At 52.0% G+C, this 24,144-nt stretch overlaps 1 protein-coding gene across 5 annotated transcripts in view; it reads right to left on the bottom strand.

Moving 5' to 3' along the window:
- Positions 1-3,629: 3,629 nt before the first annotated feature.
- The window catches only part of CABLES1 (Cdk5 and Abl enzyme substrate 1), a 124,482-nt gene continuing 103,967 nt past the window's right edge, over positions 3,630-24,144 (bottom strand). For 3 of the 5 annotated variants that reach the window (XM_059409349.1, XM_059409348.1, XM_059409352.1), the window contains 4 exons: positions 23,831-23,934; positions 9,940-10,046; positions 8,529-8,736; positions 4,155-5,478 (listed from right to left, as the gene is read on the bottom strand). In XM_059409349.1, the coding sequence (XP_059265332.1) occupies positions 5,338-5,478; positions 8,529-8,736; positions 9,940-10,046; positions 23,831-23,934 (560 nt within the window). In that variant the 3' untranslated portion in view covers positions 4,155-5,337. Of the gene's footprint in view, positions 5,479-8,528; positions 8,737-9,939; positions 10,047-23,830; positions 23,935-24,144 lie in introns of all 5 variants that reach the window. The other 2 variants (XM_059409346.1, XM_059409347.1) reach the window with 1 other exon arrangement.

Genomic DNA, 24,144 nt, shown 5'->3' with positions numbered 1-24,144 from the left:
TCTGAAACTTACAGCTCCAGGTCCCTTCTTCCTCCTACCTGGAAAAGGCCGGTGGCCGCTGTGTGGGTGGGGAGAGGGCCCCAGCGAACCTGAGGGGCCATCCAGGCCAGCAAGTCAAGGGGGACAGCTGAGGTCAGCCTAGCTCTGGCCTTCCATGTTCCTAGCTTCTTAGCTTCTCTGTGGTGACCCAGAGTGAGGCAAGAGGCCTGGCTGGGCTTTGGAATCAGACCTGGATTTGAATCCTGCCTTTTCTACTTCGTAACTATGAGCTCTTGGGAAAGTACCTTTTCAGAGCCTGTTTCTTCTGCTGTGAAATGAGAGCATAATCCGTAATTTGATGGTTTAGGGGTTGCATAAGAACATGGGCTTGGCGTGCCTTGCCACAGGTGTGGCGTGTGATATCTACTTGGCACGTGTGACATCATCCCCACTCTACCTCTCCAGCCAGCAACATCCAAGGGCTTATCTGCCTATCACAGGTCATGTCTCTGGCTTCTCACCAAGCTGTCCAGCTGCCCTGGGAAGGTGTCCCTGATTCCAACCTGCCAATCTCTTTGGTCTTCACTTCCAGGACCAAAAGATGGCTCAAACTTGGCCTGCTTTGTCATCCGCGTGCCAGGCTGACTCAAGAGCACCAATTACCAGCCAGCTGCCTTGGACTCCTCCTCACCAGGACCATCTGGAGAATCTGGCCTGCCCTGGCACTTCCCTTTCGAGCTTCTCTGCCTTTAGAGCTCCCTCTGGAGATCAGCATCATGGTACCTGGGAAAGGTGCCTTCTACCCACCCCAAGTGGTCCCTCCTCAAGCTCTGGGAGCCCCTCCCTCAGGGACAGGCCCTTGGGGTCCCTGTTGTCACTCACAGAGCCCAAGGTAAGACCTATTTAAAAATGGTAGGTGGACCCCAGTAGAAACACAAAATGGGAGGTTTGCTCATCTGTGAGGTTTCCAAGGTCATAAGTGTACAGCCCTGACCCCCTACTGTTGCAATTCTCCGATACCTGGGACGCAGGCCTCTTCTGAACAGTGTCCCTAGTCAACCCTGGATGAGGCCAGGTACCGTGGGCCAGCTCAGATTTACAATATGTGAGCTGTAGGTCTGTCTGGTTTAAAACTTTCTGGCCGTGTGCATCCCGAAATTGTTAGCGGCGGGGGCTATATAATCTGATGTCAAAACTACCTTCCAGGGGTGCCTGGGTGGCTCAGTGGGTTAAAGCCTCTGCCTTCGGCTCAGGTCACGATCCCAGGGTCCTGGGATTGAGCCCCACATTGTGCTTTCTGCACAGCAGGGAGCCTGCTTCCCCCTCTTTCTCTCTCTCTGCCTGCCTCTCTGCCTACTTCTGATCTCTGTCAAATAAAAAAAAAAAAAACAAAAACAAAAAACAAAAAAAAAAAAAACAAAACCTACCTTCCAGTGAAGGTTTTTTTGTTGTTGTTGTTGTTTCTTGGGTTTTTTTTTTTGGTATTAAAAACCATCTAGAGTCTTTGCATTTCTATTTTAGACAACTCTGGGTGCTTTTTTTTTTTTTAGCCAAAAACTTTTATTTCTCGTGCTTATTCAGAGGAACAATGCCTCTGAGATGTTGATGTACACAAATCTTCGTGAAGTGTTAGGATGCGGATCCTGCATTCATAGCAAGCCCCCAGTGTTGCTCAGACCACACTTGGAGTAGCAGGATGGTGGTGAGAAATGGCAGAGGCCAGCGCCATTTCTCATGGAGACTCTCATGGAGACTCGCTGGGTGTGTCTCCATGCCGTGGCCAGCCCTGTGTCTCCGGACTTTCTGGATATCTATTCAGAAGTCTGAGTGGCCTTTTATGGGGTGGGGTCTCTGAGTAAGGCATCACATCCTGCTGGGAGCTCCTTTGGCAGTAACAAGACCATTCCTGTCATCAATTATTTTCTTCTTTTATAGCTTTTCACCTCAGTTGTGCCTCACCGTTGCCCTTCTGGAAGCGGTCTTCTAAGTTGGTGTTAAGTTGTGACTCAGGACTTAGTCTTCATTTTCTCCCTTCCCAGGCCACCAGCACTCTCCTGCCTGGCCCTGCTGTGACCTGACCAGGGCTATTCTTAACCACATGGTCCTTAGAGATTCCCCCCACCCCGAGGAACTCCGGCCACCCCCCCCCCCCCCCCCCCCCCCCCCCCGGGGACCCCCGCCCCCCCCCCCCCCCCTCAACACCCTCTTTCTTTGAAGGACTTTCCGTATCAAGGACCGATTAACAGGTAACAAACCTACTGGGCTCAAATGTTCTCCAGCAGATGGCTAGGGGGGCAAGGCAGCCTCAGGCTCTGATCTTCTGGAGGCAGCCAGAGGCAGGGGCTGGAGGGAGAGGCCACTGCTCAGGCCTGAACCGGAAATGTCTGAGAGTTCGTTCTTCGGCAGCAGGGGCTGTGAGCAGTTTTATTCTAGCTGTTGGGGAAATAAAGACAGGACAGAGTAACAAGGAGGACGGAAGGCTCTCCAGTGTTGCCTGCTCCCCCACTGGCAGGGCAGGGCCTGTGGTAGAGTAGTTTCTGTGCAGTAAGGGACCACCCCAAAATGGGCCAGGTGGGTGGAGACCAGAGAAACCATAGACAGGGAGTTTTTAAGTTAAAAACAAGGAAAACCCACACAAAGAACACGAATAGCCTTGCATTTCATGATTCCTGTGTCCACTGAGGTCTACCCCAGGGAGATGGAGGGAAAGTAGTGACCTCTGCTGTCACTGGGCTGGGCCAGGCTCAGGCCCCTGGGGCAGCTACTCTTGGGGGCGGGAGGAACAGACCCTCCCCGGGCAGGGCTGCTGCCACTTCCCCTCCAGGTAACTGTGGGAGCCGTTCTGCCCAGTTGGTATCCGTCTCTTATTGAAGAATCAAGGCTGACTAGAGGAGAGAAGCCCAGTCTGGGAGAATGACCCAGTTAGTGTGGTCCTGTGGGATGTGCAGTTAGGCAGTAGGCAGGGCTTCCTTCCAGACTTGTGTGCAAGGGGAGAGCTGAAGAAACCGAAGAAACCGGTCTGAGGAAGCAGGGCTGGTAAGGGGCTGAAATTGCCCCCTGTGGTGGAGGGTGAAAGGGTAAAATCTCAAGGTCTTCTAGAACAGTCTGCCAAGTGGCCTCCTCCTCTCCACATAGGCTCAGGCTCCTTGGCTCCTTGTCAAAAGCCCAGGTTGCCCGGGATGCAGGTCACTGGGAGGGCTCTGGTGGTGACCTTCATCCCCTACCCTCAGTCTCCTCCTCCTTTACCTTGAGAAAGCTCATGTCAAGGACAAGCTAGAGAAGCCTCCTGACAAAATCTTCCACTCCTAGACCCCTCCCCACAGGCCAAAATTGAGTTTAAAATTAAGTCTTAAAAAAAAAAAAAAAAAAGGACCAACAACTCCCCAAGTTCATACAGACCCCAATACAACTAACCTGATTTTCAGGCCCAGGAAGGACCCTGGTGGCATGGGTTACCCACTAGACGTCCCCCTAAACTTGGCAGGACATTCAAGGCAGATGGATGGTGGAGAGCTCTGTGGGCAATTTCTAGATGCCAGTGGCCTTGCTCCTCAGAAATGCTTTCATCTGCCAGGTACTCACCAGGGAGCTGAGCAGGCTGGGAACCTGGGGTGGCTCATCAAATGCAGAAAATGACAGACACCAAGAGAGGAAGGTCAAGGGCATGTTTAGTTCAGGTGATAAGGATGCTCTGAACACTTCATGATTTGTTCCCAGTTTGCCTCAACACCAGGCAGGTTCCCCTTAACTAGGAGTTGATTTTTAGAGATTGTGTTCACCATGGTCCCTGACAAAATCACAGTCTTAGAATCGAATCCAGCCAAGGAAAGTCACTGGCTTTAGTATCAAAAGTACAATATTTAGTACTTTTCAATTCAATTCAATTCTAGTACTTTTCAAGTACAAATTCAATTCAATCTAGAGCTCTGGAGGAGGAGGATTCTGTTCTCTCCCCAGCGGTTTCTTAAATTCCGCCATCCTGTGTGCCCATCAGCTTCAGTCCAGCTCTGCTAAGCAAAGCTGTGTGTGCTCGGCCTCCCCGGAGCCCCTTCCCCCCGGGTGGGAGGGATGGTGGTGGCTCTGAATCAGTGTGCAAGTGGGGATGGCAGATGAAGCAGGCACACAGTCCAAGGGGTGACCGGGACCACACAGGTGTCTACACATACACATACATGTATATAGAAACCAAATATTTTAATTTTCTTTTCACAGGGCCCCAGGCCGCCTCCTATCAGGTGAGCTCCAGCAGGGAGATGTCTTGGGGCCACGTGCCTCGGGACAGGTTGTGGAGGCCGGTGGGGGCGAGTTCCAGCCACAGCTCTGCGGACAGCTGTCCAGGCATCGAGCAGTCCCTGCCTCCTCGGGTGACAGAGCTGCGGCTCCAGATGCCACATGTCCCGGCTGTCAGGCGCCTCTGAACACCTAGTGGGTGGTTGACACCTACTGCGGAGTTTGAGAAAACCTGTAATACGGAGCGAGCACAGTCAATGTGCCTATGACACACTCTAACGTAGAGTACAGGAATACACACCACGGAGCGCAGCCCCAGCCGCTCCACAGCCAGGAGGTGCCAAGGGCCAACGTCAGCGTGTGCGGGTGCGGGAAGGCACAGGGCACCACCCGCCACGCCGTTCCCTGTGACCGGCACCGAGAACTTGTCCTTTGTCCCGTTGATGGTAGGAGTGGTAACAGAAACTATGGCATTTTCTAAGAGCAGAGGATGTCATGACCCAGAGATTACTTAGAACTAATGACTGAAGGTCAGGCTGCTCTCTGGCGGGCGGGACTGGCTTTGTGGTCCAAGGATGGCTGGCGGGGAATCTCTCAGACACTCAGGTTCTCACCCAGGGGTGGAGGGAGCACAGGACGGGATGGGAGTGCACTTCCAAGAGTGGACATGAAAACAGATTGGCACACTCTTTTGATTCAGCGAGGGTATCTTTTAAAAGCTCTCCCCCAGCTGCTTCAAATTCTCTTCCCCACTTTGTTCTAGAACTTTGCCCTCCTGAGTTGGATCAGGTCTGCAGGGGAGGCCCTGAACTATGCTTTCGAGGTTTGGATGGGCCCGGGGAAGAACCCCAAGGTGGGGACAGTGGGGAACTCTTACCAGGGGAAAGCCAAAAGGCCTTCTGCCACCTTCTGCACTGGTCTCCCCTCCCCTACTGTGTAATAAACCACTCCCGGCTCATCCTGGCTAGCCAGACCAGGACTCCCTAAAGTCTCCAGTACTGCTTCTACCCAAAAACGTGTTGAGAAGAAAAAAGGTTGGTATGTCGAGTTCTGTTTTTGCATTTCCAGTAGTAAGTGCTGTTCCATGGGCTCAGAGGAAGTGGTCTCTACCCCTCCTAGGGGCCTGTGCTAGGAGCTCTGGATCAGGCGTCTGTAATGGGGCATGACTTCATGCTCCGGCAGGTGGAGAGCAAACTCCAAGGCCACTAACACTGGGAATTCAAAGGCAATCAGTTCTCGTCTATTCAGCCGGAACTTCTCTTCCAGTTTCTGCAACAGAATGAAAAGAAATGAAGAGCATTTTAGCTCTGAAATCAAATTCCGAGGCTTTTTCCATGTGTAAGCTCTCTATCCCCCTAGCTAGCCCCTTTAGGGGCAAGACTAGGAGGACGGAAGGGGGGCATCAGCTGTACTTCCTGTTCTCAGTCCAGGTGGAGAAGGAACCGAACCTCACCTAGGACACACAGTCTGCCAGGAGACTGCCATACAGCCCAGACTTCATTTCTCAAGAATCCTGCAAGGTCAATGCTACATTTATATCCACTTGATAGATGAGAGAAGACGGGAGTCAAGAGGGTAAGACGTTTGTCAAAGGGGATGTGTGCGGTCAACTGCAATGCTGAGCTCCCACCTTGACTGGGATTCAACCTCTACCTGTTAATGGTAGAGGATTCAGGCACGGAGGGAAGACTAAAAAGATACCATATCCTCTACAATAGTAGTAACGACGTGTAAGTTTGGGCTTGGGGCAACTGACTATGTAGTTTGGTCCTTTCATTTCATACACAAGGACCCCAAGACCTGCTGAGATCACCTGCCTTTCAGGTCATCGCCCAGCTGGAGTGTGTGCGTGTGGACAGCAGTGCTCAGCTTGTGCCCAGGGGCTCCCTCCTGCACTGCCTCTGGCTCCAGCCAGCTGTGAAAGCGAACACCCGGGGGGCACGGTAAGGAGGGAAGTCCTTGTTTTTGCCAGAGTGCATTCTGCTTCGGCTTAATAAAAACAAGGACAACAACAAAACTCGCCAGCAGAGCCGTTTGTGCCCACGTTCAGGTTCTAATTGGGCTGGGACCTTGCATCAGTTTTGTTGCTACTATAAATGCCATACCACAGCCTGTAAGTGCTCTGCGTGGACACGGTTGGCTCTTACCAGATGGTTGTCTTACTCAAATACAACTCAATGTACATAACATCACATGCACAAAGATTAGTTCCATCGAATATCTATGTACACCTGTTGATTCTCCGATTTGTTAACCAAAGATCCCCCTCCACGTTCCTAAAAGTACAGTCAAGTTAGACGAGCACCATTTCTTAGGAGCAGTAAGGCACTGACTTAAAGAACACTTCCTCCCATCAATGGCTGACTAGATATACAAAATGTGGAACAGACATGCAGTGACATACTGCTCAGCCTTAAAAAGGAAGGAAATTCTGACATGTCACAACACAGATGAATCTTGAGGACCTAATGCTAAGGGAAATAAGTTCATCACAAGACAAATAGGAGATGATTCCACTTAGGCGAGATCGCTCGAGTCTGGTTCAGAGACTGTAAGCAGACCAGTGGTGGCCGAGGCCAGGAATGGGTGGGAGGGGGAGCTGGTGTTTAACAGGGACACAGTTTCAGTTTTGCCAGACAATGGTGACGACCGCACAATATGAATGCACTCAATGCCACTGAACTGTACACTTAAAAATAGTAAAAATGGGGCGCTTGGGGGACTCAGTTGTTAAGTGTCTGCCTTTGGCTCAGGTCATGATCCCAGGGTCCTGGGATTGAGCCCCACATTGGGCTCCCTGCTCAGCCAGAAGCCTGCTTCTCCCTCTCCCCCGCACCCTGCTTGTGTTCCTTCCTTCATGGTCCCGCTTGCTGTCAAATAAAATCTTTTAAAAAAGAGGAGTAAAAATGGTAAATTAAAGCAAAAAAGAATGCTCTTAAGTGGGAAGTACCTCCATTAGCTCCCTTTCTGCTTTTTCTCCTTTCCAACTGAGCCAGCCACACAAACACATACACAGGGCCTTGTCATAGCCACGACCTGAAGAGGTTGTATTCTGACACTTTGAATTCTGGGTCCTTCTTGGCCCGGGCAGCTCAGCTGCTCCTAGGGTTAGCCTAGGGTGCACAACTTGCCAGTGGGCACATCTTTCTTGTGCAAACCCACCAATCCAAGGCCCACACCCTGACCATCTCCTCACTCTGCCTCTCGCACTCCCCCTGCCCTTAGCACCCAGGGCCAGGGAGACAAGTAAGGACAGTGCCTCAGCCCAAGTCCACGGAAATGACTCTCACTAGACAGCTTGAAGCTTGCCTACCCTGCCTGGCCTGTTCCTTCCCATAGGAACCACAAGAGAGGCTCCTGTCCACAGTTCCCCCCTCTCCTCCTGCCTCCTGACCAACCTGGTACTTCCCAACACGGCTCCCTATGGTATGATGTCCCTCCCCACCCCATCCTTATGTTGGCACCCTATTCCATGTGGGGGGCTCTGGGAGGTGATCAGGCTGAAGAGTGGAGTCCTCGCGATGTAAGAAGAGAGCTGAAGGCTTGCTTGTTAGCTTTCCCTGCCATGTGAGGACACAGTGAAAACCTGTCCATCACAAGCCAAGGAGAGGGCTCTCACCAGGAACCGAAGCAGCTGGCACCTTGATCTTGGGCCTTCCTAGCCTCCAGAACTGTGAGAAATAAAGGTCTGTTGTTTAAGCCGCCCTGGCTATGGGATCTCGCTATGGCAGACAGAACTAACATACTTCCCTTGGGAACTGTGGTAAGAAGCGTTCTTTTCAATGGCAACTGTCTCCTGATCTGTTGGTTTTACTATATCTCAAATTTTCTATGACTACAGGCACTCACATATCCATCCAAGATCGGGGTCTCCTTGCTTTGATGGGGTGCTCCTTTAAAAGCAGGAGAAATCACTCAATCAAACCCATGCCCCTACTCAAAGAAGAGGCAAGTTAGACCACAGGAAGCCGAGGTCTGTTGAGCCAAACTGTCTGACGGACGCCCTGTGGTCACAACGTCCCCCAAGTCCCCTTCCTGTTACAATGGCTTCTGTGAGTTTGAGAATAAGTTCGCCCCTCAGGGTGTCTGAAAATAGGATTTTTATGGCCAGACCCAATACTGGGGATCTTTGGTCTCGTCAAAGTGGATCCTCCCTCTGTTCCAGAACAGCCTGAGCTGGGGGGCCTGACCGCTGCTGCAGGATGACTCCCCAGCCCTGCTCTTTCAGTGGCGACTAACAACTGGCATTCTCCCAGGCAGGATCACCAAGCAGGCTCTTCCCACGTGCTCCCTCAGCCAACAGGACTCAGGTCACTCACGTCAATTAAATGCTTGACTTCGTGTTTTTTGAGGTCACTTCCGATTTTGGCTGCTAACAGTACACACGCTCCAGCACAAAGCTTCCGGTTCTGTTTGTTTAGCTTTCCCTTGAGGGCGAGCTTCTCAAAATAGACAAAGGCCATGGCCACGGTGGGCTCCTCAAAGCCACAGTCCTCCTGGGCAAGCTTCCGCATCTCTCGCTTCAGACTAGAGAAACACAGGAAGAAAGGAACATTATTAGAAGTTGGGAGTTTCAGAGGCCTCCAAAGAAAACGACTAGTCCATCCTGAAAGCCTTTCCTTTTTCTCATTCCCAGAAGGGGGATGTGGAATGGGAACAAATCCTGAGGACTAAGAACTTTCCATTCTCTGTAGACAACAGATTTAAGCTGCTAGGGTTCTTCTCTGTTGGTGGAACTGGAGACCACCTCAACAAGGGACACAGAAGACCACACTGAACCCAGGTGGTGTCTGAGGGTCTCTGGAAACTAAGCCTAGAGCTGTCCAAAGGGAAAGAGGGAAACTGAGGGGTACTATGATCAATCCACAGAAACACCAAGAGAAAGAAACTAGGTGCTTGGTATCAACTCTGCTGAGGGTCCACCATGTTCAGAACTATGACAGAAGAGGGGTTAGGCTAACAAAACAACGGCCAGTGTACTGAAGAATGCTACCCAGCAAATGGACACAGTGGGAATACTCCATTCTTCTCACGTCTTTGGCTTGGAACATGCCAGAGTCAAATCAGCACTGGGCTACACAGCATGTAAATGCTGGCACATAACTCCCACGCTATGTTGGCATATAGTCTAGCCTCTGTCACCATGTGCACTGAGAGTCTGTCCTGCTAGACAGACACAACCCCAGGCGGCTCCTCTCTGGCCCAGCACATGTGGGTCACTACAAAGTCAATCGAGTCTGCTGCACGGGAAACAAGGGCCTGATTCTGCTCTGGCTGCTCTGCTAAATGCTTAAAGTGCTTGGCTGGCAACTCTTGGGTGGAAGGCTGTGGGCAAAGAATTCCCTCAAAGGCTATCAAACCAACTCTTCTCTGTCTTGTCTGCATTTGAGAAAGCCGAGAACTGAATGTTTCCCATTCCGAGTTCTCTGTAACACAACCCTGACTGGATAGCTGAGCCTCGGACAGTAGGAAATAATGGTTCTTTCACATAAGGAAACTACCCTCACACCCATGTCAACTGGAGTTGAGAGCTCCGCCTTCTGCCCTGCTTCCCTCAGCTCTCGCTCACAGAGGCAGGAGTCAGCCAGAGGCAGGTGAGCCTTTCCTCGCTGCACACCCGTTTTATTTCCCTGAACTATACACGAGGAACCTGCATCCAAAAAGTGAGCTGAATGCATGCCAGGAGAGGATCTGAGTGGAGAGCTCAAGTGGATGTTGAGCTTCACGTACCTCCTTATTTTGCTGAGTGTCAACTTAATGTGAGGAAACTTCTCCTTGAAGGTCTCATTCATGTCCTTCTTGAGATCGGAGGGCTTCACATAGTCGATTACTGTTGTCTGTAACAGATTGGGCAACTCGGGTCACTCTTTCAATAATTTTTTTGAAGAGTTTATTTATTTGAAAGAGAGAAAGAGCACGAGTGGCGGTGGGGAGAAGGAGTAGACCCCCCACTGAGCAGGGAGCCTGACACGGGGCTCGATCCCAGGACCCTGGGATCATGACCTGAGCCGAAGGGAGATGCTTAACCGACTGAGCCACTCAGGTCACAGGTTACAATTATGTGCACATTATGGCCATCTTACAACTTCTGACAGCAGCAGTGAGGAAGCCTCGGAGGAGAGGCACAGCAAGAGCCCTGCTGAGCCTGAGCGCCGGAAGGGGACACGGTCTCTGGAATGCAAATCCGTGCTACAGCAGGACCAGGCAACATGGGGAAGCAGCAGCCTCCAGACAGTCAGCAATCAGGGTCTGGCAGGGAGGGAGCTCCTCTCTCAGTTCCTGTGCCTCAGCCTGGTATTCAGACAGCACAGCGTTTAGGGCATGGTGTGGGCACCCACACATGAGGCTTCAAGCCACACTTGACCATCACTAGTTGTCCAGCCGCGGGGCGTTATCCAATGACCCCAAGCATCAGGTTCTACACTTTAAGATGAAAGCAGCTAACAGTGCCTACTTCACATGGCTATTTGGAGAACTATGAGACATGTCAAGGGCTCTGTATAGCGCTGGGCATACAGCAAGCACTCGATAAATGTTAGCCATTTTCTTTTTCATTGTGGGAAAATATATATCACACAAATATACATCACACAAAACTTAGCATTTTAACCATTTTAAAATACGCGGTTCAGCAGCATACAGTACACTCACGTTGGTGTGTGGCCATCACCACCACCCATCGCCAGAACTTTCATCATCTTGCAAAACTGAAACTCTGTCCCCCTTCATCAAGTCCTTGTTCCACCCCCACCTTAGCTCCCACCGGCAACTGCCTTTCTGCTTTCTGTCTCTGAACCTGACTCCTCTCAGTCCCTCCTATGAGTGGGATCACGCAGTGCTGGTGTTGGTCCTTTTGTGCCTGGCTTGTTTCACTCAGCATCATGTTCTCCAGGGTCAAACAGTACAACAGGAGTCAGAATTCCCTTCCTTTTTAAGGCTGGATAACCTTCTGTTGCATGTACATGATGTCAGCTATCAGTAACAGTCCTTTAAGCCTGGGTTTCTTCCTCTTCCCCTCCCCTTCTTTTCTAAGTAGGCTCTTTGCCCAACATGGGGCTTGAACTCACAACCCCGAGATCAAGAGCTGCATGCTCTACAGATCGAACCAGTTCCCTCCCCTCCCCCTTTCTAATCCTAGCCACCCTTAAAGAGTGGTTCCTTCGAGCTCCTTCTGAGGCTTCTGAGGCCCTGGGTCTTCCTGGCTAGTCTGCGCTGCACAGTGTTAACTCTGAAGGAAACGGGGTCTCCGGCCAGGCCTCACTAGGTTAGCCTCTCTCCTCTTCCTTGGAATTCTGCTTTTGAGGTGCAGCAACAATGCCTGACGCCTCCCTGGCTGGCTGGAGGCAATAACCTTCACCAGGCAGAGCCCAAGAAAGGAGCAAGTGCAGATTCTGCTGAGAAGGCCAGATCCTGGGGATGGCTTCTGTGGCCTGGCGCCTTCCAGGGGATGTGTCACCACTTTCCTCCACGGCTCTAACACCAGCGGACAGCTATCCGTAAACACCTCCACTCAGAAGATGCCTGGCTGGACAGGACTTTAGTACAGGCACATGGAAGGCCTCTGGTGTGTGTTAATAACCCAGAGGAGACGAAGAGCCGACATGACCCCACTCACATTGATCCTAACAGCACCTTCCTAACAGCAGCTTTGGCGAGTAAAAGCGAAACCACAGCGAGACGAACTCAAAACGGTTCCGCCAAACTTGTTCAGAACTTTCGAGATACTGGGTGGAAACAGACTTGGTGCAATGCCAAGAGCTCTTCTGTGGCGCCATGTCTCTCTGGCCTGGTCAAGAAGGCTCCTCCTCAGCTGGCCCCAGACATGCCCATTCCGGGAGGTGCCCTGTGCCCCTGCGATGTGTAGGCAAGGAGCAAGGGAGTGGCCCCATGGCCCCAACGTGCAAACACACACATGCACACACTTGTGTGCAGCGAGGTTTTGCTGGATGCCCAGAGGAGGGGAGCACGGGACATGGAGGCCGCTTAGTGTCTCGCAGAGCGGGCGCTTCCCCTGTGGCAGCCCTCCAAGATGCGTTTATCATCCCGAACAGATGGGGTGGAACAGGATGTACAATTTTTTATTTAGGAAACAGGCAGCAGAATGGGGAACTACATCTAACATGGTTACCTCAAGCTGGGCCCGCTGGCCGATCAGCCAATTCTTCTGTTTCCGAAATACCCAGCCCTCCCGACCTCTTCTACCCCACACAAAGGGATCCCAAACTCTCGTGGACAGCCTCTTCTGCTGGTCCTCAGTGGACAAAAGTCTTAAGCAAAGACTCACCAGCCCTGCTGGGGACTGAAGCCCCAGGAGCTCCAAGCAAGGATCTCCCGGAGCGGGAAGGGGAGATCTGGAGCCTTGCCTATGGCAGCCACAGCAGCTCTGTTCTATCTTCTATAGAGCTACACACACCCCGGCTTTCCCACGGCCAGAGAAGCAGCCTGCAGCCATGAGCCCCATCTCCCAGACGGGGAGGCAGAAACTCGGAATGGGGAAGGGGCGGGGCCAGCACCGGGAGCCAGAGCTCTCAGCTTGCCGCTCGCACTGCCTTCCTGCATCTCCATCCTTCATCGGGCTAAAATGAGCAGGGGAGACAGCTTGAGACTGCCCGCAGGAAGGAAGGGCCGGCTGGTGGAGGGCAGCTCTGCCTCCAGCAAGGCGGCAGCCCCGAGAAAGACGTTCGGCCTCCCGCGGCCTGACCTCCCACGTCCTCGCCTCCCACATCCCTGAAAAAGGATGGACACCTGGAGAAAACACCTGGCGGGGCTGCTTCACAGGTTTCTCCCGGAGCAAACAGAGAGAACACTGTATACCCAAAGGCCACCGGCAAATTAAGAGCAAGGAGGCAGGAGATGGCATAGACCAGGCTGCCCCAGGTGCCCTGAGTCCAGGCATGTGGGTGGCGCCCTGGGAGTCATCTGCATGGTGACGCTGCCCAAGGGACCTGCATGCCCAGCAGAGTCTCCTCGCGGGGCTGGCACCCAGCCACTGTTTGGCCCGGAGCTACTCCTGTGGGGTCACCTTCCCCCAACCTCCAGCGACATGGTCCCTCTTCCAATGATTGGCCTTCACTGCACACAACAGTCCGGACAGGGTACTGTCCAGGGAGGATTCCAGATACCTTCCAGTTCTTTGTGGCCTGCACACTGGCGCAAGAAGGCACCACTGAAACAGAAGCTGGGCTTCTGGTCTTCCTGCTGCCAAGAAAAGTCACGGCAGGAGTCCTGAATTCCTGGGTGCCTGTTCTGCTGGGGGAGACCATAGCAGGCAGCATGGATCTGAAGCTGCCTGAAGGCGGCAGTGGCACTGCCATGTCTGAAACTGGCAGCTGGTGCCCGATCCCAACCATCTTCCAGGCCCTGATCAGGGACGAGGTCAGGCGGCTGCTCCCCTGGTGGCCTGGCTCTGCAGGGTGGTCCTGGGGTCATTCCTGAAATCCCAACTTAGGCAGTCGTGCTCGCCTCCCCAGTGACTCTGCAAGCTGTTCAATACTCGGTGATAAATCCCTTATAAACTAGCTTGCATGGATGCCGTTCTTTGTGACCGAACCATCACTGACGCACGCACTACCTTCACTGATGGCCTTGACCGATACTCTAAGTGAATCTCACCTGGGAAGACATGGGATAAGGACAGAGCCCATGGGGGATGCTTTGGAGGATAAGGCCCCAATGTCATCAGTTCCCCAGGGCACCGAGACTTATCCCGGGGGCCCTCACACACCATTTCCTGACCAGACTGAATTTCAGAAGGACCCCATCAACTCTGATGACCCAGCTCAGTATATAGCCCTGGGCCCAGGAGAGACTGTTTTTACAAACAACCCTGCCCTGCCTGCCCTAGCTCTTGGGGTACAGATCCAGAGCCTACTATTCCTCAGAGTAGGAGTGGACACATGCATTTACTTCCAGGCCAGTCCTGGACAGGTGAACAGAGGGCGGGCCAGTGAGCTGACATGGGAGTCCTGGGCCCAATGCCTGACTTCCAGCATGGGCGGCACATGGCAGCTGCAGGGAGAAAGCCCGTGACTTCATCTTCTGGCTGACAGATTCCTCTGGATCCTGGCTCTGCTGTCCAGAGGTACAGAAGCTGCACTCTGTCATCCTTCCCATGTGCGGTTTCCAGCCTTACAGTCACATCTTGCCACTGCTCCTGGCATGGAGTAGAAGCCTGCCGGCAGCCTCACCCTCCACTTATTTGGCTGATGCTGGGATACTCTGGGTCATTTCTAAAGTAGATATGGTCCACTTGGGGGTGGAGGATCTCTGCAAACCTCCGTCTCTGCCGAGGCCCCCCATTTTCTGACCCCCATGTGGCTGGCAGCTGTCAGGACGTGTGGTGGGGGAAGGGCTCCACTGGACATGGGAGAGCTGGGCCCAGCAGTTCCAGGGTGGCTGCTCTGGGAAGTCCAAAGGCATCCAGGGAAGAAGAGAATACAGACTATTGGATGACCGTGGCTGCTGCACCTGAGGCAGGGGCCCAATGAGGCCATCATTTCAGTCCATTTGCTGACATATGGCAGCAGGGAAGGCTGGCCTCTGGGGCAATGAAAGGCCTCCATGACTTAGACAGGAAGAGGATGGTGGTAAACTGTGGACGTCAGTCTGAGCACCTCAGGAAGGGAGAGAATGCAAAAGTGGCTGCGTTTAGTTTCCTGTGGCTGCCGTCACCCAGCACCACAGGCTGCGCGGCTCAAGCAGCAATTTATGGTCTCTCAGTTCTGGAGGCTACAGGTCTGAGATCAAGGTGTCAGGTGGGCTCTGTTCCCTCTCAAAACGTGGCTAGAATCCTTCCTTGCTTCCCCAGCTTCTGGCAGTCCCGGGCAGCTCCTGGTTTGCAGAGGCATCACTGCAGTCTCTGCCAGTCATCACCCAGTGCTCTTCCCATGCGTCTGTCCACGTGGCCGTCCTCTCTCTGGCTGTTTATGACATCAAGTCATACTGGGTTAGATCCACCTTACTCCAGTAAAACCTCGGCTTAACTGGTTTATAACTGCAACACCCTACTTCTAAATAAGGGTCCAGTCTGGAGTACTACGGGTTAATACCTCAACCTGTATTTTGGGAGGACACCTTTCACCTCAGTGCAGTGGTGTTTGCTCCTAATGGTGCAGCTACACAGCCTTGCCGTGCTCTGATCCCAGCTGCTCTTCCCAGGCTGGACACAGCTGCCCCCATGGGGCATGGCTTCTACCCAGGCAGCAGGCACTATTGGCCTTGGACCAAGCACTGCTTGGGACTGCTCTGTCTTCAGTCTTGCTATCATCTCTGCTTCTCTGAGCTGTGGCTCTATGGGGTAAGATCACAAACCATGGAGCCAGAGGCCCCGGGTCAGGCCCCAGTCCTGCCGCTCAGTAGCTGGGTGGCCCAGTGAAACTGCTCCGTGTTCTGGGCTGCAGGTCTTTCCTCTGGCTTCTCTGCCATCTGCTTCACATCGGTAGCTGCAGGGCACTTGGACATCTGTGGGGCTGTTTCAGTCTGACTTAAACTCAGCTGCTTGGGGTCCACAACCAGGGCAGCTGAGTGGGCAGCCCCCAAAGCAACCATGTGCTCCCAGCCCCTTGCTCGCCTGCTGCACCTTGGGCCCACTGCTCCCGAATGGCGTTGCAAGGCCCAGACTCTGGGTACTGGCTGAATCACCCCGAGTCCACGGCCACTAGGTCAGGCAGTTTCCAGAAGGGATGACAGTTCTTGCTGTCCTCTGCTCCAGTTCCTGTTGAGAAGCACTCTCTGGAATGTAAGCAGCCACAATTCTCCCGTGTGGTCCTGTCTTGAGGGTGCCTTATGACCTCTCGACCACCCGGAAGGCAGCTACCCTCTTTGCAGGGACAGAGGTGAGCTGAGGCTGCAGTCCCTGAGGCCGAGCTGCACGCACAGAGGTACGATGGGTCCCCAGTTATTCGGTCCTTCTGGCTTCAGAGGATATGAATTAAAAGTGAGGTACTGCTATGTGCTAGGTCCCCTACGAGTCTGACCGTATAAAGACTCCTAATGCCCAGGTTTTGCCAGCACACGTTACTACAAATCAAAATGCTATGAAGCTGGTGTGGTTCCTTCCTGGCCTGGGACAGATTTAGTGGCCACTGTTTTCAAAGCCACCTAATTCCAGGCCACAGGATTTGCCAGACGTAGGGCTCCTTATGGTCCAGGGAAGAGGCCAGCAGCTGGGCCAGGCCACACAGTAGACAGAGCGTTCCAGCCCCGCAGTGCTTGTCGTTCCACTCTCAGTATGAGAGGTGGCTCGGGTACACGGTCGTGCCCCGGCTGCCCACAAGGAAGCTGTGCACACAGCTACATAGGAGGCAACAGAGGAAAGTCAGCTGGGAGGAGACCATCCCAAATGCACAAGGTCTGGAGATGCAATTCAGAAAGCGGCCCAACCTGCTGGAGATGGGAGGCAGAGTCAGGAAGGCCTGCTGTTAAAGCCACCTTAACTACCCTCCAAGATGACAGGGAAAGATGGTGAGACCAGACCTTAGTTATCTATCTGAAAGAGTCTACCACATCTATTGCGGACACAAGGAGGGATCTTTTGCTTTTTAAAGGAAACAAAGACTGACTGACAGTAGGAAGGAGGGAAGGGACCTGGGCCCCCCCAGGCTCACGGCAGCAGACACAGTGCTGTGCAGTGGGGGCCTTGGGGGGCTGGATGCAACGGGAGATGGTGGGGGCAGGTGAGGCAGGGAGCAGAGGGAGCAGGAGTGTGCTATTATGCATACCCTAATAATAGTGTTGGAGAACAAAGAGGGTCTCAGAGCTGACAAGTTGCTGGTCTGCTTTCAAGAGAAACAATATAAAAGGTGCTTCCACTTCTGGGCCCCTTAAGTCCCTCCTGCCTTCCTATCCTCCTGCCCTCCACAGCTCCCCAGGCATTCTTGCGAGCAGTTCTGAACAGATGTGCTCTTGCTGTAGACTCAGCTACGGTTCCCCTCTGGGTCACAGGAGCTCCCGGGGGGGCAGAATGTTCCAAGGGAAGGAGGGCTAACTGGCAGGGCTCCCCATAGCACCTTCCAGCCCTGACGGCCCCCGCACAGCCAGGGCTCTCCCACCTGACCACCTGCGCCACATCCATGGGCACCCGCTCAGGTCGTTAAGCTGAGCGGCCGCCGCCCTCACTCCATCTATCTAACCACCAGCAGCTGGGCATTTTGGCTCTTCTCGGCATTTCTCCCTTTTCCTAAGAGGATAGTAAATCACGAGAAAAACCGTGGGAATGAGTGGAGGGCCTTTGCAGCCTGGGGCAGCATCTCCTGCTATTTCTACCCATCAGATTCCAAATCTGTGACCCTGGATTTACTCCCTCCCTTGCCCTGAGAGGAGCAGCTCTTTAGTTTCCTTCACTAAAATGAAACCATGTGCAAATCAAAGAGAGAAACTCAGGAAAAACTACTACTGCTTCAGGCTTACACCACCAATGTGGAGATGCTGGGAGATGCCCAGGAGGGCCATGGTCTCAGGCATTTGTAAGATACAGAAACTTCTAGAGTAGTGTCTTCACTCACTCCAGAAGACACCGGGTGTGGCCCTGAGGGCACTTACGCATGCACACACACACACCACACACACCACACAGTATTTGGACGCACTTGTAAACACGTGCTCCTTAAGCGGTCACCTCGAGCAGGAGCTGATGAACCAAGCCCGGAGGAGCACGGTAGAGACACAAAATGGTCACTGCAAATCTGAGACAAACATGCAGAAATGAAGCAGATGCTATGGCATCTTGGGTACAATGTAAAGTCAGTATTTCATTTTGTATTATTTTTGTAAGAAAAGATGAAAGAAAACCACCATACTGACACATACTACAACGTGGATGGACCCTGAAAGCATTATCGAAGTAAAAGCCAGACACAAAAGACCGCATAGTATATGATTCCATTTTTATGAAATGTCCAGAACAGGCAAATCTATGGAGACAGAAAAGTAGATTAGTGGTTGCCTAGGGCTTAGCAGGTGGAGGGCTGAGGGTACGGGTCTTCTTCTGGGAATGATGAAAACGTCCGAAATGGATTATGGTGATGGCTGCACAGTCCTGTGAATGTTCTAAAAAACCACTTTATTATTTTTTACTTTTAGTAGGCTCTACGCCCAATGTGGGGCTTGAACTCACAACCCCTAGACCAAGAGCATGTTCTATCGACTGAGCCAGCTAGGAGCCCCTATACACTGTACAGAAGTGAACTGTATGCTATGGGAAATATATCCAATAGAGCTGTCACATACAACCCAAAAAAGCCCTAGAGCGAAAAAACAAACCCAACCACAATGCAATAGAGGATTCAAGAATGCATTTTAACACTTGCACCGAAAGCTAGTGGACCTCAGAGATCCTACTTCTCAGCTCCTATGCAGTGCCTGGCAGATCTTCCTGAGAGCTGGGGAAGCTCTAAGGCCCTGCCAGGTCTCAGGAAAGGCCCAGCAATGGTTTCACTGTAATGACTTACTACTTTTCCTAAACTGAATGAGCTTCAAGCGCCTTGAGACCTGAGGGCCCTGGAAGGAGCCTTACACAGGGAAGAGCCCGTGGGGCTCATGCTGCTTTAGCTTCTCTATAAACCCACCCTGTAGACAGGTAACTACCTAGTCATCAAGACGGCTTTCAGCACAAAAGAAATATGGTGGGAAACCAGAGCCCAACCACCCGCCACACAGAAGGTTGACTTCGCCTTCCTTTTATTGAGTCTTGAATTTCCCACTGCTCAGCATCTCAGACTGTGCGGAAAAAGCTCTAAGACCTACTCCCACAATGCTGGGAGTTGGGGGTGGGGGAACAGGGGGTAGGAAGGAGGAGTTTTTTTCCTAGGAGTAGTTAGATTATAGTATTAAGTAAACAAGTGAATAGGCACTTTATCAAGATCAAGACCTGTCCTCTGGAGAGTTACATACCTACAGCTATCGTAAAGGTTATTAGTCCGTTTTCCTTCTGATGTCAAACAGTCTGAGAGGGATTTCTTCCTGAGACAGGAAAAGGATCCAGATATGTGTTCAAATAACATTAACTTTGTTGGCATTATCTCAGTCAGCTCTTTTGCTTACTTTCTCCTCTTAATTGCTCTCCACACCCAGAAAGGAAAGAAAAAACAAAACCACTACTGGCATTAGCTGCCAGGTTCTAATGATAAGCAACCACTTTCTGGCGAAACTTTAATGACAAGGCAGGCAGCGCACAGAGCAGGAAGCACCGGGCTCCGACTCGAGGCCTCGCGACCACCCTCACCACACTGAGAAACACCATCATTAGGCTAAGGCCCTGCGAGAACCTGCGTGCAGCCAGGAGGCTCAACATACTTTCCTACTCTGTGGTCACCGTCTAGAAACTTCAGGGCCGAAACCACAGGGGTAGCTGCGACTTGGGTTTCCAGACCTGCCCCAGGAATTTTTGTTTTTTTACTTCAAAGTGTCCCCTTTGCCCTTTCCCAGAGGCCAATAGTGGGAGGGACTTGCACAGATCAGTTAAAAACCTGTGTCACTCTGAATGCAAGGGCAGTTCTAAAGGGCTCCCACTTAAAAACTTTGTATATGACAGGCTTCTTTCTAGGCCTCAGGGAAATGTTCACCTCTGGAACTCTCCCACTTTTGAAGGCATGGCAACTGTGGCCACGAGTGGCCTTTTTATCTTGTACTTAGAACACACATGAATGAAAATATACACCCAGCCACATCCTGGTGAGTTAACATCACCTACCTAGGATCCAGAAAGCCCACTCCTGGGTACTTAAGCAAGAGAGATGAAAATGTCCACGAAACACTTGTGTAAGAATGCCCATGGCAGCAATGTTTTACTTGGTTAACTTGGGTGTCCCCTCCCAGGAAACCACCCAAATGTCCATCAACAGGAGTGGAGATAAATAAACTGGGGTACGTCTAAGTAAGAGAAACCTACTCGGCAATTAAAAAAAACCCAAGCTACTGGGGCGCCTTGGTGGCTCAGTGGGTTAAGCCTCTGCCTTTGGCTCAGGTCATGATCCCAGAGTCCTGGGATCGAGCCCCACATCGGCTCTCTGCTCCTCGGGGAGTCTGCTTCCTCCTCTCTCCCTTTGCCTGCCTCTCTCCCTACTTGTGATCTCTGTCAAATAAATAAATAAAATCTTAAAAAAAAAACCCAAAAAACCCCCAAGCTACTGATAATGTCCAACACGAGTGAATCTCACCTATTAAATTCCGTGAAGGAAGAAGAACAAAAAATTTTTTTAAAGAAGTGCCTAGTATATGATTCCACTTACATCAAGCACTGGAACAGGTGAAACTACTTTACGGTGACAGATGTCAGAACAGGATATATGGGAAGGAACTTTCCAAAGGGAAAGAAATGTTCTATCTTGATTAAAGCAGAGGCAACAAAATTCATGAAACTGTACACTTTAAATGTGTGTGTTTGATCATACACAAATCACACCCTAACACGAAAAGAGAAAGAGAAAACAAATGACGGCTGGGGGCTGTAATGGGATGAGGGGTTTAGCCTGTCACTTTCTAGGTTGCTTGATTCTGCAGAAGCCACACGAACCGAAACGCCATGCAAACAGAGCACCCAGAGACCCCAGACAACAGCCCCTGGGCCTCAGGCTTGAGGCCTCCACAGGGCTGGCCTCCCCTTAACTGTGCTGGCAACCTAAGGGAGACAGGCATTGGCAGCAGGACCTCAAAGGCCTCGGGGGCCAATATGAAGGGGGGTGGACAGTGCTGTGCAGTCAGTCTGGCACCTGGCCAGCACCCTTGCCCAGTCTTTCAGCAAAGGCCACACCAGGAAGCCCTGCAGGACGGGCAAGGAGCTGGCGCGCGGGCTTCACACAGACACAGGCCTGACATCTGCCTGCAGGGGGCGCCCTGCCAATGATGAGGGTTCGCAGCCCAGGAGAAAAGCTTTAAGCTGGGTGAGCTTGTCTGGGCTGAGTGCCTCCCACCCACCCACTCACAGGCCAAGATGGGCCCCGGAGCCTCAGAGGGTTTTCAAGTAACCATGTTACTTGGGTCAAGTAACCGTAGCTCTGTCTACCCTGGTAGTTCGTGCCTATTACAAGCACAGCTCCGTGTGCCTGGGGTTCAGTAAGTATGGACAACCTGTCAGGATGATTTTCTATGGCTTGCCTTCTCCACTCGTGGCTCTGCTCATGTGCACACGCGTAGAGGGAAGGACGGGGACTGTCATTGCTAAAAATACCAATTTCCTACCCACCCTCACTCACCTCTTCGCAAGACAACAGGGGCCTTTCCCACCAAGGCCTGGAATGGCTGCTCCTTCTTACTCCTCACACTCCCTTCAATGCCATTTCTTCAGGGAGAACTTCCTTAAGGTGGACCTCCCACCTGCACCTCCATGCCCTGCTGCCATCATCTCCTAGCACTTTCCTTACCCATCTCATGACCGCAGTGACTTGGCTGTTTGCTTACTGTCTGACTTCTCTATGCACAGTAAGGCTGAGGAAAATGGCGATCGTGGCCAGTTTGTTCTCCACTATATAAGGCCTCAGTCAATACTGGCTGAATGAGCAAATTCTGGATCTTTAAGCAAACCAACAAAAGCCAAAACCAAAACCCCCACAAGTATTCGTGCAAGTTTGATGTATGCGAGACAGCCTTGTAATGCACGCTTGCGTCTAGAGAAGTCTTCTGGGAGCCAGTCTGAGTCTTTCTGTGACACAGGACACACATGGCCATGACAGAGGAGGATGCTGAAAAGTGGATGTCCCATATCTGATCAAATTACCAATCTCTGTGGCCAGAAGAGATGTACACCTTATGGAACTGACCAGAAAATGTGGTTCACAAGCCATTTTATTCTCTAAAACACGTACTTTTACAGGAAGCAGAGGCTGCAGATGCAACCTGGTGAGATGAAAAATGAGCCAGTTGGGACCATAAAACAAGGAGGATAGGACATATATGCTGACTTGGCAAGTCATCTAGCACACTGCCGGAGGAGAAATCGCTCATGTGCACAGGCGCGCCCATGTAGTCTGTGGCCCAGAACCCTAAAGTTCACAGTGACATCATTTAAAGAAAAAAACAAAACAAAACAAGATCTGGCACCAGCCTGTCACCAGGCCTACCGGAGAGGTCATTTTCACCAAACATAACGCTACCTAGGGAAGAGCTCCGTGCCAAACCCCAGTCAAAAACAAGTGCCCTCTCTATTCTCTGCGTTAGTTAGAAATTTGCTAAACCGTTGGCCCAGAGTCATTTTCACGTCCTCCCCGAGTTCGGCTGTTTTGCCCCCCACTGCTGAGAGATGTGGGAGTCAGAGGCCGAGTGAGAAAAGCACCAAGCCAGGAGTTCTGGCCTCGGCCCCCCACTTCCTGTCTGTCAACTGTGACAGCCTCACTCAGACTCCCCAAGCCACAGTTTCCTGCACATTACTTAGTAAATAAGGCAATGAATAACATAAAGAATACTATTCTTACACAAGTCATGGCGTTCCAGTTGTTTCCTCCTTGACATCAGGGCGGTGATTCTGGTCATTTATTAAACAGTTATTATGTGCTAGCTTACATGAATAAGGCCTGGTTTTGTAAAAGTAACAACTAATCTTAACAAGTCAAAGGGTGGAAAAAAAACCATACATGGCTCTGGTTCTGCTTTTTGTGTTAGGAGGTGGGAAATAAAGATGGGAGAGTGAGAAGCAGGGGCAATTTGAAACTCGGAGCCTTCGGTAATTCATTCAGACACAGCATGGCGTATTAGAATAGAATATACGCTGAAGCAACTGGCAAAGACCTGTGTTCTGCCTGGTATTTCTCTGATGGCAGATACATGCTGCATGTTCAGGGAAGAAAGCCAGACTGGAGGGTAGAAGCCCAGCACTGAAAACTCTCAGGTCGGAGTGAGTGTTCAGGGGCCCTCTGAGTAAATGGGGTCCCACTCTGGTCTCTGCAGACACAAGAGTCCAAAAGAGAAAAAGGACCATTTGCTCATTCCCAAGGCCAGGGCTGCTGAGAATGACACGGGCTGGGGAGGAGCAAGGGAGTCAGAGCAGGATGTTCTCAGCTGCGCCCGCCTCCTCTGGGCCCATCAGGGACGGGGTGGAAGCATTCTGGGTCGGCGCTCTCCTACCTGGTGCCATGTGCAGCAGGCCTGGCCTGGCAGCTTTCCTGCAAGCCCAGCTCTCCCCTCCTCCCATGCTGCCCGGGATCTGCCTGCCACTGCTTTGGGGCAAGTCTGCCCCAAGAAGGTTCACAGGACCCAGTCAGGCCCCATGGGTGTCTGGAGAAATGGCAGACCAAATGGTGGGAAACGGTGGTCAGCCAAAAGCAGAAACCAAAATTACACAAAGGGAAAAAAAGGAAGAGTCCATGAAGCAAAAACAGCAAGGGAAGTTTTTGCATTTAACGCCCACAGGGGCCTACCTTCACTCCCCCAGGAAGAATTCTGTCATCCAGAGCCCAGTTCCCAATGATTGCCTGGAGTGTATGTGGAGGCCTACAGTCACCAGGGAACTCCAGACAGAGCCATGAGCATCCCACACTGGGGAGTTCCACAGAAGCTCCCCAGGCTGTGCAGTGTCTGAACCAGCCCCCCGAGGCCAGAGAGCAGCCACCTGTTAAGGTGAGCATGCTTGAGGGGGCAGCAGGGGTGAAGCTGAGGGGGTCAGCACACAGACCGTCTCTCCACCGCTACTCACCATGTACGAAGGAAAGATCAGAACTCGCTTGTGCTTGCCACAAGGCCACTGGGGGTCATCCAAGAGATTTGGGTCATAGTCCATGAAGTCTCCCAGGTCGCTACCTGAGGATCCCACACAAAATAATCAATAGGGGTCCTGGACTCCCTGAAGCAGAAGCAGCGGGGCGAATGCCAAGTCTAAAGTTAGGGCCTCGGGTTGTTGAGACCAGAATCACGCTGCCCACTCTGCCCCTCAGGAGACATCCCTACAGGCCAGTGAAGGGTACCCCCAACTCGAGGGGTCACCAATACTTAACATCCTGACAGGTTCTC

This window comes from Mustela nigripes, chromosome 8 (genome assembly GCF_022355385.1).
Source record: "Mustela nigripes isolate SB6536 chromosome 8, MUSNIG.SB6536, whole genome shotgun sequence".
NCBI classification, from domain to species: domain Eukaryota; kingdom Metazoa; phylum Chordata; class Mammalia; order Carnivora; family Mustelidae; genus Mustela; species Mustela nigripes.
Note: the sequence above shows the minus strand (reverse complement) of the source record. Positions and strands in the feature narration are given on the sequence as shown.